The sequence below is a fragment of the Bombyx mori genome, chromosome 3 (assembly GCF_030269925.1).
Source record: "Bombyx mori chromosome 3, ASM3026992v2".
NCBI classification, from domain to species: domain Eukaryota; kingdom Metazoa; phylum Arthropoda; class Insecta; order Lepidoptera; family Bombycidae; genus Bombyx; species Bombyx mori.
Window position 1 is genome coordinate 3,819,788 of NC_085109.1, and position 17,147 is coordinate 3,836,934.

The 17,147-nt window shown below is 34.2% G+C and overlaps 1 protein-coding gene and 1 long non-coding RNA gene across 7 annotated transcripts in view; both read left to right on the plus strand.

Moving 5' to 3' along the window:
* Window positions 1-12: 12 nt before the first annotated feature.
* The window catches only part of LOC101739170 (mitochondrial carrier protein Rim2), a 29,954-nt gene continuing 12,819 nt past the window's right edge, over window positions 13-17,147 (plus strand). The window contains exons 1-2 of one of the 3 annotated variants that reach the window (XM_004926251.5): window positions 13-829; window positions 2,022-2,181. In XM_004926251.5, coding sequence (XP_004926308.1) covers window positions 789-829; window positions 2,022-2,181 — 201 coding nt within the window. In that variant the 5' untranslated portion in view covers window positions 13-788. The remainder of the gene's footprint in view (window positions 830-2,021; window positions 2,182-17,147) is intronic. The other 2 variants (XM_012690456.4, XM_062675225.1) reach the window with 2 other exon arrangements.
* Window positions 4,094-9,009, plus strand: LOC105842788 (uncharacterized). 4 transcript variants are annotated; one of them, XR_005246587.2, is made up of 5 exons: window positions 4,114-6,382; window positions 6,523-6,773; window positions 6,923-7,109; window positions 7,444-7,575; window positions 7,646-9,009. It is a non-coding gene; the product is annotated as an uncharacterized LOC105842788 (long non-coding RNA). The 4 variants fall into 4 exon arrangements; XR_009976322.1 differs by having other exon boundaries at window positions 4,094-6,382; window positions 6,923-7,575; window positions 7,774-9,009; XR_009976321.1 differs by having other exon boundaries at window positions 4,095-6,382; window positions 6,923-7,575.

Genomic DNA, 17,147 nt, shown 5'->3' on the forward strand with positions numbered 1-17,147 from the left:
GAAATTTAACTTTTTTATCGCTTAAACTTCTGTAATGTGGCGATATATTGTTTTGTGATATCCATGAATACTCCACCCATTTAGTAGAAACATTAATAATAATAAAACTGTGCCATGGTGTATTAGTTTCCGATCTAGAGATAAACTTGTCTGAGTTAGCTTACCTAAAACCACTAATAAAAAACAAGAACATTTTCAAAAAATCGAAGGAACGCTCTCAAATTATATTAATGTTCGGAAGAGTGTTTCAGAAGTGACATTACCAAGTCTTTATTAAAAATTCTAAAATACAAGCCGCAGAGTTTTTAAAAAATATTAATATTATTATCTATGTTCTTAATGCCGACGATGAGACATAGATAATAAATACACTGATTCGAGCACTGGATTTGAGACTTGTCTCGCAAGTCGAGACGTCAGTCACGTAGTCAGTCAGAGTCACGTACGTTTTGGATAATTTTACTAGTGTGCGTTAACGAGTCTTGTTGTGATATGTTACTACTTCAAAACGTGTGCGTAAATACTCAAGAGTACGACCAGTTCCTTCGGCAAAGAAAATCAGATTTACTACATTTACTGATTTTAATATAAATACTTGTAACAAATCAGATCTTTGTAAAAATATAGTGTTTGAGATTCATTTTGCTTTTCAATTCGTACGAGTTAACTGTGTACTTAACGAACATACAAAGATAAACTGTATGTAGTGTACGTTCAGTGGTGTTGCACTTTGTTTATTTATAGACAGTCGCAATTTGCAGTCATGTAATTATTTTGGGGTTCCTAAAATGTCTCAAAAGGATACAGCGATACATCTTGTGGCGGGCGGGTGAGTGAATTGTAAATTGTTAAGTACGTAATACCAAATGCTAAAGAATATCACCTTATCTTGAAATTTAATCTAGTTGCTTACCGTTGCGAACATGTGGCGAGACGTTGTTTACGTAAATAAAATATTGGTCTCAAAAAAGTGTGATATATTTTATTTAAATTTAAAGCTGTATAGCAAGATTAATGGATTTATTTGTAAGTCCTTAGTTTGTTTCAAATTTTGAACTTTTATTCTCATGTAGCTTAAACACCCGTATTGTAAATATTTGGGAAGGCTCCAAAGTACAAACAATGATATTAAAATTTGTAATACCATAATATTATGTTGTAATCCTCACGTAAATCTTATCTAGTGACCATACATTTACCAACAGTGCACCTCTTCACTGTTTTCGACAGTAACATAAAATGAAAACAATGTTATTTTCGAAATTTAGTACACTTGTTTCATATAAACTCAATGTACAAAATATATTATTATGTACATACATATTCTATAATTGCAGACTCCTGATACAGTAATTTAAAAAAGGTTTAGGTTTTTAAAAAGATATAGGCAGCTGATCTTAGTGCCTAATGGGTTTTAATTGTCCATTAGAGCCTTTAAAAACCACAGTGCCAAGGCTGCCACCACCTTCATTCGGGCATGAGATAGTAATCTTAATTGTATTTGCAATCCCAACTGTAGAACCTTTTGAACCAGTGCATGATTAATTAGCTGAATTCAAAGACAAAATTTTAGTGTTATTATATTAACTCATCATGAAAATTTCATTCCTACATGAATCTGTCTTAAGACAGGAGAATTTTAATGTCAACATAGTTATCACTAGATAGATACACTGATGGTATTCCTGATTAGGTCCTAGATGTTTAAAAAAAAAATACTAGCAGATACTATGGTTCCTACTAGTGCAAAAGTATTGACATGCTGATGCATGCATGATGAAACTTAGCAAATGAATATTGTTTTTAATTTAGACCATGTTACTATATTAATGATCTTTTGGCATGGGTATTAATTCTCTTATACCTTGTAACTATTCTGATTTTCTGCTAATAAAAATTCAATATATTAAACGGTTGCATAAACATGAACATGTTAAAGAAAATTATGAGCAATCACTGATGTTTATAAGTGCTCATAGATATTTAATAAATAAATCGATTTTAATAAATAATCTTCACAGGGTGGCAGGTACAGCAGGTGCAGTAGTAACATGTCCATTAGAAGTAGTAAAAACGAGACTCCAATCTTCAAAGGGAGTAGGAATACCTCCTACACAGCCTCCACCTTCTGATAACACTGCTAATAACAGAAAAATATGTTCCAAGATACCTAAACATCAGGTTAGTGATTAATAAAAAAATATAATTTAATACCATGAGAATATTAATAAACATAAATAATTATTTGTATCCAATGCGGCTGTAAAGTTGGCAATACCCAGCAAAAACAATATGCAGTAATAAATTGTAATATTGCCAAAATAGGATTACACCTTTTTTTTATGTATTGATATGCAAATGTTGCTAGTGAATATACTGTAATGATGCTAGGCTAGGTTGTTTTATTTCGCATAATATGTGCATCATCGTACTTATACTGATTAATTGCAGGTGATTATAGCATGAAAACGTGCTGATTAGTCAATATAAAAACACAAAATAACTAATATTATAATATGTTCATTAAATAAGATCTGAAACCAATGTTTTAAAGTAATGAAAAATAAAAGTAAATAACTATAAAATGTTTTAACAATGCTGGACTTTTCTTCAAAATTTTAGTTAACAGGTAAAAACTTAAGTTAGCAGGGTTGTCTGTTTTAAGGTTTAATATATAGGTAGGATTCTTCTCTCCGTGTGGAGTTGGTAAACTCCTACTAAACGGCTGGACCAATTTGATGTGAATTTTTTGTTTCTTCTTATGAATTCGAGAATAGCTTAGATTCACAATTTGATCATTAAAAAACCTTTTTTAATTATTTTTTGTTAAAAAAAGTTTTGAAATATTCAGATTTAGAACAGGACAATATCTGTCAATCCGCTAGTAATTAATATAATCTAATTATTGACTAAATTATTCTCCCTGTTATGCAACCAATCCAAGCCCAGTGATAGGAAATATTACCATGTAATTAATAATGTTAAATATTAACAAAAAACCTATGTAAAGCATAGACCAAATAGTAATGCAGTAAACATTCGTAAATTATTATTAATTTAGGAAAGTTCTTAATAAGGTTGATGATGTGTGATACAGTAGTGCAGGTACATATAATAAACGTAAACATAATTTAATGAGATTAAATCTTAACAGTAGTTTTAATTATTTATATGAATGCTTATCTAAAATCTTAAACATTACCATTTTTTACGTCAACATGACCCCTATAGCTTAGTGTTTGCTTAAGAACTTCTGCCATTAACATAAAAAGAAAAAATGGTTATCACGTAATAGTGAACAATGCAAAGAACAAAATTATGCACTATAAATTTGTAATGCATAATTATAATATATTAAAATACAAAGCTAGAATAAGACCTGTCTTTATATCATCACAGATAACAATTTAACATGCGGTTTGATTAGGATGTTAGTTTTCATTATCATTGTCTAAAGCTTAATTGTATATTTATTCAAGTATAAAAAATATGTCAGAAAATTATATAATATGAAATTTGAATTAAACTCATCTATACGATTCTTTATTTGCAATTTTCAATTGTGATATTGATATGAGAGAGGATGAGATAAAACATAAAATTTTCAATTTTACAGATAACAATAATAGCATAATTTTTTTCTTGTTACCCTAATTATCAGTGAAACATCGTTAAATGTAGGTAGTAACTGTGTGACCAGAGACAAGTGACACTCAGCCTTACATTGGTAAATATTATTTTTTACAAGTCCTATTATAAACTTAAAAATAGTCCATAGATTTTGTACACAACTTGGGAATACTGCCTTGTACAACATTGAAATTTTTTTTTTTTTAAAATGCGTTATTACTGAAAACAAGCTTCGCTTGTGAGCGTCTACTGGCTAGTATAACCTATAGCTCTCTTCAAATCCAAGTTATCAATATCGTATAACAGTAATAGCATTGTAAAATCCTTATCCGCGGTGATCTCGTTATATACATATAATGTATTATTTTATTTATATCAAAATACAGTTTAGCTTAGTAAAACTATAGCACAAACTGAGTTGCTCTTATAAAAAGAAACAATATTTAAAGCTATTGCTTTAAATTATTTTGATATCTTTTTATATTTTAATATTTCAAAAATGCTTTTATATGTCTAATGTTCTTTCTAATGTTTTTATGTTTCAATATTCGAAATTCTAGCAATGTCATCTTTATATCATATTAACGTCTTTTAAGATTAATCGTATAGAGGTTACATACATATTTTTTTATTTAATACTAGTGTTTTATTGGTACCGTAGCCCATGGGGATCAATACAAGAATCCAGTCATAGGCAGTCGCGATACGTACCCGTACCAGATTACAATACGCCCCACTGCCAATGCAGTACTCGTCTACTTCATCATTACGATGCCCTGTCCCTTCAAATTATGGAGGTTACAAGTAGGAGCACCATTTTACTATATTAAAAAGTTTCCACTGAAAGGAAGCCAATTGAAGATGCGTCGTAGTGGCAAGCCTTTTTTTTTATTGCTTACATGCGTGGACGAGCTCACAGCCCACCTAGTGTTAAGTGGTTACTGGAGCCCATAGACATCTACGACGTAAATGCGCCACCCACCTTGAGATATAAGTTCTAAGGTCTCAGTATAGATACAACGGCTGCCCCACCCTTCAAACCGAAACGCATTACTGCTTCACGGCAGAAATAGACAAGGTGGTGGTGCCTACCCGCGCGTACTCTCAAGAGGCCCTATCACCAGTATAAAAGTGGAAGGATTTCATAAATAGTGCCGTAACCACACTTCACTTCAATTAAGCACATGTCAATTTGTTTAAAACTGGTACATTCATATCATTTCGACTTCCTACACTAGCGCTGTTTTGTTGAGCCTTCCAACAATAACTTGCTGGTTACAGGAGAACTTTTTCAACTTTTCCTCTTTTTTTTATTGCTTAGATGGATGGACGAGCTCACAGCCCACCTGGTGTTAAGTGGTTACTGGAGCCCATAGACATTTACAACGTAAATGCGCCACCCACCTAGAGATACAAGTTCTAAGGTCTCAAGTATAGTTACAACGGCTACCCCACCCTTCGAACCGAAACGCATTACTGCTTCACGGCGGAAATGGGCGGGGTGGTGGTACCTACCCGTGCGGACTCCCAAGAGGTCCTACCACCAGTGATTACGCAAATTATAATTTTGCGGATTTGATTTTTATTACACGATGTTATTCCTTCACCGTGGAAGTCAATCGTGAACAATATGTTGAGTACGTATTTCATTAGAAAAATTGGTACCCGCCTGCGGGATTCGAACACCGGTGCTACATACGAATGCATCGGACGTCTTATCCTTTAGGCCACGACGACTTCAAAAGTCCTCCTTATAAGATAGTGCTCTTTACCTCTACCGTCCATACTTCAAATCTACCTACATACATCCAAAACAATATCGTTATCTATTATTCATCATGTATAATAATATGCATTATTTACAATCACTGATATTGCGTACTTCATACTATTACGTTACTCACGTGTCTGTGTTGTCCCCAATGAGAATTATCTTTTATCAATACTAGCTTTACCACCTTTGCTACAGCGATAACCGCCTAATACATTGATTGATTTATAAGATTCATATCTTAAGATTAATAATTCGTTATTTCTTGTGTAAAATAATAATAAAAAATGCTTTAGAAATTCGAATATAAATAAATAAATAAATATTTACTTACAATCACGCCACGTTAACCGGCCCCGTGATAAGTTCGTAAAGAACTTGTGTTACAGGTACCAGATAACGGATATAAATGTAAGATTTTTATTATACACATACATATATTTAATATACATCCATAACCCTGAAAAAGACATTTATATTTATCATACAAAAATATCTTCCCTTGGCGGGATTCGAACCCGCGACCCCCTTGTGTAGTGACCATGTCACTTACCACTACACCAGACGGCCGTTAAATGTTTATGTATTTCATGTTTTGGTGATAAGTATAGAAAACTAGTGAGAGACCCGCAGCTGTATCACGTATTTCGCAGACAATTAGCTGAAGACAAATATTGTGCAAATATTGCTGTCAACTGTCCATTTCGTATTACGGACTTACAACAAAAAAGCAGATAGCGGACCATCACTAGTGCTGCCTCTGCAGAGCGATTTGTGAAACTTTAGTGCATTCTTTTCCATACAACTAACAACAACTGGCCTAAAGTCGGTATTACGGATGCTTTTGTGTGCCACACAACAGCAGATATTTAGCAATTTCGTTTGTCAAATTTGCGACACCTTTTGTATCTGGTGCTGAATTGTTGCTAACTATCTGCAAGTGTAAAATTTGTGAAATTAAATTATTTTAACTTGATTTAGGTAAGTGTAATTGGTTTAGATCTTTATTTGCTTTTGTGTTTTCCATAGTATTAACATTAAATACCACGCTGGGCAATTTAAGTACATTAATAATGTTGAGGTTATAAAGTTTATTTTTTACAAATTAATATTTCTTCTAGGTATGTACTATGGACAGAGCTCAAATAATAAATGGGGCTTTGGAGTCTAAGGAACTTAGGTCGGATACATACGAATTAGTGCGTTTGCGACGCTGTCTTCGTGATCAAGCCTGACCCCTTAATCTATCGGAAAGTTTGTTCAGAACACATTACAGAATTTCGAAACATCAATATTTACAATTGTGCTCTGAATTAAAGCCGTTAATAACCTAGATCATCAAGACGAACAAGAATAGAAAGTAAAATGCAAGGTACTTATATATATTCAATTTATCATTTTAATATGTGTAAATAATGAAGAAAATAAAAGATTCACAAAATCTTGTCTTCAAAAGTAGCATTGTTTTTTTGATTTCAGATTTATTCTTAACTAAATGTTTTAAATAACTTGTTTATACAGGTGTTAACAGCATTGCAAAATTTCATACCAGAAACCTGTGGGAATGAGCTTTTTGCATTTTGAGTTAAACTGTAGTAAATCCAATGCCATTAGGGAAGTGGCTATGGCATTAAACAATCTTCCAGTTTTATTAAAACATTTAAAGTTTCTGCAAACAGTACAATGGGTCACAAGTTATTATAAATGTGTAAGTTAAATAATTATCTTATAGTATAGAGCACAAGAGTTCCACTGATTTTACAATTTCCATGAGTCAATCATATAGATCAGTTACTTATATTCTTGAAGCTTTATAACTATAGCTATATTTAGCTATATATAGCTATATTTTAAACAGAGTTCTGAGAAATGTCAAGTCCTGGTGAAACTGGAAAGGCCTTCAGGCCACCATTAATCTTCCCTACATAATTTTTTTTTAATTCAAAATTTGTCTTATTTTTATAGTACATATATATTTGAACAATAATAATTTTGTGATTGAAAACATAATATAATAGTAAATAAATTTCTTTTCATTATAGGTTTTACAATAAATTTGGCTTTCCTGGGGTTTCGGGGTGTATAGATGGCACTCATTTGCACTTATGAGATCTTCTGTATATGAAGAAAGGTTTTAGAACCGCAAGCATTATCATTTCAAGAATGTGCAAATAGTATTTTGCTGAAGCCATTTCACAATAACAAACATTTGATAGTACTTATCTAAAGAATTAAATTTTTCAGATCTGTGATAGTGATCTTAACATTTTAAGTATTGATGCAACATTTCATGATACATTTGTCTGGCTTATCACAACTGAATATGCGTATGCAGGACCTGCACCATAATAGTGAAAAAGTTTTGTTTTTAGGCAAGTAAAACATCATGAGCTCTGTCTCAGTAACCTGACTACAAAATAATATTCAATCTAAAAGTATATTTAAAACTGGGAAGGCTGTTAATATATAGTACTATAGTAATGTTTATTGTCATACCAGGAACACTGTTGACCATTGTGAGTATTGAAAGCCAGTTGGAGATGCTTGTTGGTACATAGAGTACTGCATTATGATCATCATATGATGGCCAAGACCATAATTGTTAGCTTGTATTGCATAACATGGCAAACACACATGGGTTTCCAGTGCCCCAACTCTCTGACGAAGATGCTGAAATTGATGTTTCTTATCAAATTCATAACATTGTATTTTTTGGGAGAGAAGAGGAAACACAGCACTTAGCACCATGTCAACATTCAAGGGTGGTTCAATTGGATTGTGGAGAACAGACATTAAATTTAGTCCAACCTCTGTATTCTAGTAATTTTATGTAGATATTTTTAAAACTGCTGTTCATAATTATGTGAACTGAGAGGGCAAGAATAGCCTAATTATTTCGGCCTATAATTTTTTAATTGTGTTTAGTGGAAATATACATATTTCCTTAACATTTTTGTGTTTATAGTAAAGGATGGATTCATAACTATTTGAAAGCAAAATTGTGAGGTTGTTTTATTAAGACAATGTTTTAATCTGTCGTGCTCAATTTGTTCTGTATAATTTTATCTTTATGTTAACCCCGTTTGTATGTTGTGTTGTTATATATATTATTGTATATACTGCTGTTTTAAATAATATAATAGAATGAATAACAAATCGACTAGTAATTCATAATTCTTCTAGATTTTGTTGGATACTTACATGAATATTACTTACAAAATGAAAAACATAATTCATAATTTAGACAAAATGTGGATCAACCACCACTGATTTTTGTTCATTGTGATAATAATAATAATATAAATATAAATATTTAACTGGTCCCGTGATAAGTTCGTAAAGAACTTGTGTTACAGGCACCAGATAACGGAAATAAATGTAGGATTTTTATTATACACATACATATATTTAATATACATCCATAACCCTGGAAAAGACATTTCTATTTATCATACAAATATCTTCCCTTGGCGGGATTCGAACCCGCGACCCCCTTGTGTAGCGACCATGTCACTTACCACTACACCAGACGGCCGTTAGATAAGTTTGATAATTATTGTTTTTGTGTAATTTTGTTTTATTTGAATAATAATTCTTAAATTAGGAAATCGTAGTTTGTTTGTAATACATGTCCAACTTCTTGCCGCATGGAATTGAAGCCACAATTGAAATATAATATCGACTGCCGATAACTTCAAAGAAACATAACTGAACTTGGGGCCGAGGTAAGTAGGATGATAGCAAGGTGATAGCTCTATAACCCTACAGACTTTTTTAGTCTTAGAATTTTTTAGTCGTCGTGGCCTAACGGATAAGACGTCCGGTGCATTCGTGTTGAAGCGATGCACCGGTGTTCGAATCCCGCAGGCGGGTACCAATTTTTCTAATGAAATGCGTACTCAACAAATGTTCACGATTGACTTCCACGGTGAAGGAATAACATCGTGTAATAAAAATGAAACCCGCAAAATTATAATTTGCGTAATTACTGGTGGTAAGGACCTCTTGTGAGTCCGCGCGGATGGGTACCACCACCCTGCCTATTTCTGCCGTGAAGCAGTAATGCGTTTCGGTTTGAAAGGTGGGGCAGCCGTTGTAACTATACTTGAGACCTTAGAACTTGTATCTCAAGGTGGGTGGCGCATTTACGTTGTGGATGACTATGGGCTCCAGTAACCACTTAACACCAGGTGGGCTGTGAGCTCGTCCACCCATCTAAGCAATAAAAAAACAAAAAAAAATAAAACAGACTAGAAGCAGAATATGCCAAATACTGTGAGTACAAAATATACAATGAAGCTAAATACTGATATTCTACTGGTGGTAGGACCACTTGTGAGTCCGCACGAGTAGGTACAACCACTCCGCCTATTTCTACCGTGAAGCAGTAATGCGTTTCGTTTTGAAGGGTAGAGAAGCCGTTGTAACTATACTGAGACCTTAGAACTTATATCTCAAGGTGGGTGGCGCATTTACATTGTAGATGGCTATGGGCTCCAGTAACCACTTAACACGAGGTGGGCTGTAAGCTCGTCCACCCATCTTAGCAATAAAAAAAAAATAGTCATTTTGAAATGCTAAGTTGAGAGTAGTTTTATTAGCGTAAAATATACTCATTAGTGTCATAAAATTTACTGTAGTACCAGCCTAAAGTAAAACGTATATATTTGGATTTGCTTGACTATTGTATCAAGCGCTATTTCGTTTTTATGGTAAATAATGGTAATATAAACTATTACGGACTCAGCTAAAATTAAAACAAAATTGAACTTATTATTTTAAACAAGGTTTTTGCCGATTTGCTGGAAGATGCGCGGCCTCTGCCTGCGTACGAGCAGCCTCTGTTGAAATGAAAGCTGCATGAGCCAGTGGTTCGCCTTAGTTAGCCATTTTCTCCTCTTTCTACAACTACAGCTCACGATGTGTCTACTCTTATTTGTTGTCCGCTATAATCTAGATAATATAATGATTGAATAAAATTCTTACTGCAGTGAGTGAGTGCAAAGAGTACCTGGTTATTGAATAAAAATAACTTACTAAATATCGGCCTGATATTTGCAATGAAGCATCTCTTAAGATGGCTTCGTCGACGAAAATCTGGGCTAATTATAAAAATAAATATTTATTTATTGTCTTAAAATACGAGATTCATTTGTTTAAAAATAATATAGAACATTAAGTTAATGTCTGACATGCAGTTTCCTATTCACGTCATATTGCCCATGACCTTGGGTGAACATTATTTTGAATAGTCTGCACAGCTTTTATTTCCCTTCAAGCTGTGAAAGACTGCACTATATTTCTGGTATTCAAATCAAAGCCTACTCTTGCCAAGTCAAACAAATCCACTATCTATTACTTGATAAAGAATAGCAGCATCTCGCCTAGAATATCATCGACTGGTTGTTCTAGCGTTGTCGGCGTAAGATGGATCTGTTGTACACGTTATTATTGATAAAACCATAAAACTAACTCATTTATTCTAGAATTTACTATTTAATTTGAAATCGTCGTGGCCTAAGCGGTGTAGTAGAGACGGCCGACTTTCTAATAAAGATGCGACTGAACCAGTGTTAGAATCCCGCAGGCAGATATCAATAAATCCAATGAAACACGTATTTGACATATATACATGGAAGACTTCCATGATTAAGGATTCATTCATCTTTTATTTAAAATCAAATTAGCAAATATTCTTTAAGAAATCGTTGGTGGTAGGGCGTTTGATTAACCCGCAAGACCACCATTCCGCCCATTTCTACCGCGAAGCAGTAATGCGTTGCAATTTGAAGAATGGGGCAGCCGTTTTGGTATACAGTTGAAACTCAGACCTCGTTTCTAAAGGTGGGGGCGGCATTCACGTTGTGAGTCTATACCACTTAACACTAGATGGGTTGTGAGCTTGTGTGCTTACTTAATTGATAATGAAATTAATAAATTAGGCTATAATTTTGATCCATTCTTTTTTAAAATAGGTTCGTAACGTAAACAACTACCTGATTACAAATTATCAAAAGATTACAAAAAAATTTTTTATCAGTGTTTGACATGACACAATTACATTTTTATAGCTATTATTCAAAATAAAGCAAAATTATTATTAGATCACTTGTTTTTAGTAACGCTTCATCGAAAAGAACAGAATTAGCAGCTCTCACTTGAGCAGCGCTCAAACGTGAATTCCACTGAAACATTTTGAAATGTTTATATGTAACGCGCTTTCATAAATTCACTTGCCGGTTTGTTCAGCAAAAAAAAAAAAGTAATGTGGCTTTTTAGTGCCAATTATTGCTACCCGATTGCGACTGGCGCTAGTTGTATGACAGAAAACTGCAGTAAGCGGTAAGCGAACAATCGCGGTACGTGATACGAAATAATTTGACGTTTTGCGATCGGTCGCGCCGCGTCTGCACAACATCTGCAAAATTGTGGCTGTCGCAAATTTTTACGTGATCAGGGGGCCGATCGTTTACCGCTCTGGTTCGCTAGGTATTGCGTGAAAAAAATCGATATTTTAGAGCTACTAGCGCGCCATCTGGCGTTGTAGAAAATTATAATTTGCGTAATTACTGGTGGTAGGGCCTCTTGTGAGTCTGTGCGGGTAGGTACCACCACCCCGCCTATTTCCGTGAAGCAGTAATGCGTTTTGGTTTGAAGGGCAGGGCAGCCGTTGTAATTATACTGAGAACTTAGAACTTATATCTCAAGGTGGGTGGCGCATTTACGTTGTGGATATCTATGAGCTCCAGTAACCACTTAACATCAGGTGGGCTGTGAGCTCGTCCACCCATCTAAGCAATAAAAAAGAAAAAGTGCCATGGCAGAATCCCTCCCTCGAATGCCAAAAACAACTCCAACAAATTTCATTACAATCAGATGAGTGGAATAAGGACGTATAAATGAAAAACCGGTTTTTATTCGTATAAAAATATATTGACTTCTTTGTAATTTGTATACAAACATCTCATTTTAGTTAATTTACTTTAAATTCTACGCTAGTTAATAAATGAAAATCTTTTTTATACATTCCTACCACTAAAATTATTGATGCAATGAATCAAAGTTGATAGTGAAATCAAAATTGCGTCTTCGGGTTAATATCCATCGCTTATCATCAATTGACCCTGAAACTTGTTTACACTATTCATCTCTAATACACTATCACAAACAAACCAAACTATAAATGTTTTAGTATAGCAAAATTTTAAATTCTTAATAAAAGAAAAAAATTATTTATTTATATATGTAATTAACATACATACATAATTGTATAGTTTTTAATGAAGCTATGAATTGCTGAAGTTTTGACTAACAGTCTTTTTATTCCATAAACGGATGATTGAACTAGCGATTCACCTGGTGTTGACTGGTTATCGGGGCCCACGGACACTAAGGTCTTGGGTATAGGGCTGCCACTCATCTTGAAGTCGAATCTTCAGCTGTGTTGCATAACGAATATCCCACCCTAACACGCGACTGTTTTGCGACAGAGATAGACAAAATGAATTCGCAAAGCAGCTGCCCTAGAGTTGTTAGGTCTCCTCCGAAGGCGCTCGGGTAGCTGTTAACAAATCCCACCCCTCCTGCCCTGCCACCTGTCCTGGTGAAACTGAAAAAAGACACGTACTAAGTGCGTATTTGCTAATATGAATTGCTGTATCGACTAATCGTAATTATCTATACTCTATACTAATATTATAAAGAGGAAAGATTTGTTTGTTTGTTTGTTTGTATTGAATAGGCTCCGAAACTACTGAACCGATTTGAAAAATTCTTTCACTGTTTGGAAGCTACACTATCCCCGAGTGACATAGGATATAATGTTTTTTAAAAAAAAATAGGGATCCTTACTAAAAATCCAATAATGCGACCCAAGGTGTAAAAAAATTACCTAAAATATTCTTTACATCGCGTGCGCTGCGTAAACTATTGATGATAGAATAAAATAATGTACTATGACTTTGTAGAATACATGATTATTTACAGAAAGTTTCGCTACAGCATATGTCTAACTGCAACGCATTACTGCTTCACGGCAAAAATAGGCAGAGTGCTGGTACCTACCCGCGCGGACTCACAAGAGGTCCTACCATCAGTAACTCGTTCTAATAATAGCAATTATAAGCAAGTAAAATAGAAAAGGGGTTATATTAAAAAAAATGTTATTCAGATGAACTGTATCCGTGCCGCGACGTAAACAAATATTCGCTAAATCGCAAACCGTTCTAATATGATAATTTTAAACACACCCACGATGATGAAAACTCGTTTGGAAAACGAGTATCAAATTATTACTATTTAAATTTAAAAAAAAAACAAAATAAGATTTTTCAAATACGTACTACATACATGTGTCCGTCGAAGGTGGGTTCTTATTTTAAGCATCAAATTTGTTTTAGCATCGTTGTTTTAACATGGTTTTAAGTTGCTACCGGAGCCATAGATATCACGAGGGGATGCTGACATCCGGCTTGATGGTCTCATTTGTATTTCATCAAGGCTTTTCCACCTTTTGCATTGAATGGTAGAAATTGGCACAATATTAATACTAACCTGTGTTAGATAATAATACGCTGGGACGTTGGTAAGCCAACAAAAGGTAAATGCCGGTCAGTGTTTGTATTTTGCTGGTCTGCTCATTCGTTTTTACGACACTGACTCTGACAATCACTCTTGTCAGAACGGTTATTCAGTATCATTGTAGGCAAGTGTTATTTTATGACAGTAGTGTCGAATAAAATAAAATAGTTGAGGGAGTGCATATAGAGTCCCTTCTTTATTTCGCCGTAAAGTCGTGTTTTATGTAATTAACACCACAGTTGAAACAATATAAATGTTATTGTTGTAGCGGCATAAACAATTCTAAGTAATTATAATAAATTAGTTATTATACACATTAAAAATTATTTTTTACGTTTTAAATATTTGGCGGTAAAAAGGTCCCGTGTCACAGACTATAATATTCTTTTTCCCACATCTCGTGCGTTCTGGCTTACGCATCATAAAAATGTGCGTTCATAAACGCCACATAGTATTTGTTACATTCTATGATAAAACGTAAATTATATGAGAGACGTAAAGACGATGCCACAATTTTTTTTATTCCAAGTAGCGATTCGTTGTAAATTACTTACAACCAATAAATATGCAAACACGCGAATCACGCGACTCTACACACGGATAGTTCATGAATATTTAATGTATTCTTTTTTTTAATCCTATTTTTGGAGTAAACAATATAAATCAGTTTTCTTAAAATGAAAACAATCTAGTCATTGAACAACTTGTAAAGTTGTTTTTGTGTGTTTTTAATAGTTCTTAAATGGTACATACTATTTTGTTTTTATTGTTAAAAGTGAGTTAATTGTTTAGTATTTATTTTCGATTTTCGTGCACCGTAGACATAATCAAAGCCTAAAATTACGTAATTAGGATATAATTAGTCCACTACTTCAAAAACTGGAAAGAATTCGTAAAACATCAGAAATAATATAATTACAATAAAATACGCGAAATTAAACCGTAGAAGTAGTTTTAATTGAAAGTTAACTTGTAAATATATAGATAACTAGCTGAGTCGCGATGTTACCCGCGATTAATGTAGTACCGCGCGTGACGCCGCGGGCGAAGTTAGTCTAAAAAAAGTAGCCTAAGTTACGCCTTATATCATAAGCTACCTATCAGTGAAAGTCCGTCAAAATCGGTCCAGCCGTTCCAGAGATGAGCCGGAACAAACAAACAGACAGGCAAAAATAAAATAAAATGTTATTTTGGTATATTATTATGTACTGGGTATACATACTTACGCATTTAGTAAAAAGTGATTATTTTATTATTACAAACAGACACTCCAATTTTATTTATTTGTATAGATGTATAGTTTATTTATCGCGAAGCCTAGTCCCAAAGAGGTGAGAACTGCAGTTATTAATCAAAGTTCGCTCTACAACAGGACCCAGTCAAATATGCTTAATTGATAATATTTCGGGCATTATGCCGAACCTTATTCGAAATATTATGCATGTATATGCGCCTAAGGGGAATGCGGGTATCTGGGACTTGACCGTCCGCAGATATTGGGGACAGATCGGGGGCTAAAGGATGTTTTTAGCCCGCTGAGCTTATCGCCGGATCTTCTCAGTGGGTCGCGTTTCCGATCCGGTGGTAGATTCTGCGAAGCACTGCTCTTGCTAGGGCTAGTGTTGGCAACGTCACCAGTGTGCTTAGTGCGAGTTTCCTAACGTTCTCGATTACAAAGTTAGCCAATTTTGTATTCAGTTGAAACAGCGCCCCTAGCGGCAGACGTACGCGAACGATCCCATTCCATACAAATATGAGCTAACTTTTACGCTATCGACAACGTTAAAAAACTCGCACTAAGCACACAGGTTCGAGCTCCGTGAGCTCACCTACTCGCACGGTTACGCTGGCATAGCCTCTCAAGGCTAACAGCTTTAGGTAGGAAAAAAGGGCTTTAACCACCAAACGACTCGTCTTGCCCTTTCTCTTACATTGTGTTTGTGTACTAATTTTTTTAGATTAGTTAGTACAATTTAAGAAGTCTGGAGTTTTTTTGTAACTTATGTCAAATTAGTGGCACGTATGCTTCATTCAATAGGCAACATTTAACATTTTCAATTCTAATACCTTGTACACCAATTTGTACATTTAAATAAATTAAGTAGAAATTTAATGAATTCACGCAAATTCAAATTGTGAATTGTACAACGTATAAGATAGTACCTACTTTGTTTTTCTTCAATCGACATAACGCGTGCGACCGTGACCTTGTCGCGTGAGTAACGTAGCTATAATGCGCATTATTATAGAATTTTGGTAAAAGTTGATTGAATCCGTTTTTAAAAATATCTACGACGTTCTTGAGAAAACTCTTTTGATAGTAATGACGCAATTTTGAGGACTGTGTTGCTATGACAAGACGACATGAAGAGATCGTTGGTGAAATATATAGAACAGGTTTTCACGGTTGACGTTTTCATTCCCATTTGCCTAAATTACCATATCTTTTGATCAACCGTTTCGAATAAAAACACTGCGCCTTAATTTTCAAAAAAAGAACATACTGTATCTAATGTGTTTTCGGTTATGTTTGAATTAGGCTTACAATGTTGCTTGATCTCAGATAGCAAATGAATAAGGTTCATTCAAATAGAAACCTCATTTGTTCATGGTTCCGAGAACTTCGATCAATTATTTAAACTAAACTTATTCGATAAGGGCCACCAGTCGGCTAATTTATTATAAAAAAAAGAACATAATAATCGTAACCTAAAAGTACCTACATGTTATTATCCGCAACATGCTTCGTCAGATTATTATTCGATAAGGGTGTGTTTCTAACTCATAAACCGAACAGTTCCATTAGTTATTCTGGATTTCAAGCCGCTATGCTCAGCTTTAGGTGTTAAGCCAAAAGTTCATCACTCGTTAAAATTGATTTCGCCATTTATATCGCTCGACTTAGTGAGCATAAAACAGAATATTTTTGAAAGGTGCATGCTAATAGTACCTATATAAATTATAGATTTTACTGAAGCTTTGAATGTAAATGAAAAAGAAATGATTGAGCTGGCGACCTGGCATTGGCTCACATCCAAATACCAGTAAGCAAGCCAAGATTATTTGTTTCCGTCATGTTTAGATCTTAACTTCTGTCGTTCGTTGAATCGATATAAGTAATCTAACATCCAAATTTTAGGATGTGGCGGTCGCTATCATACAATAC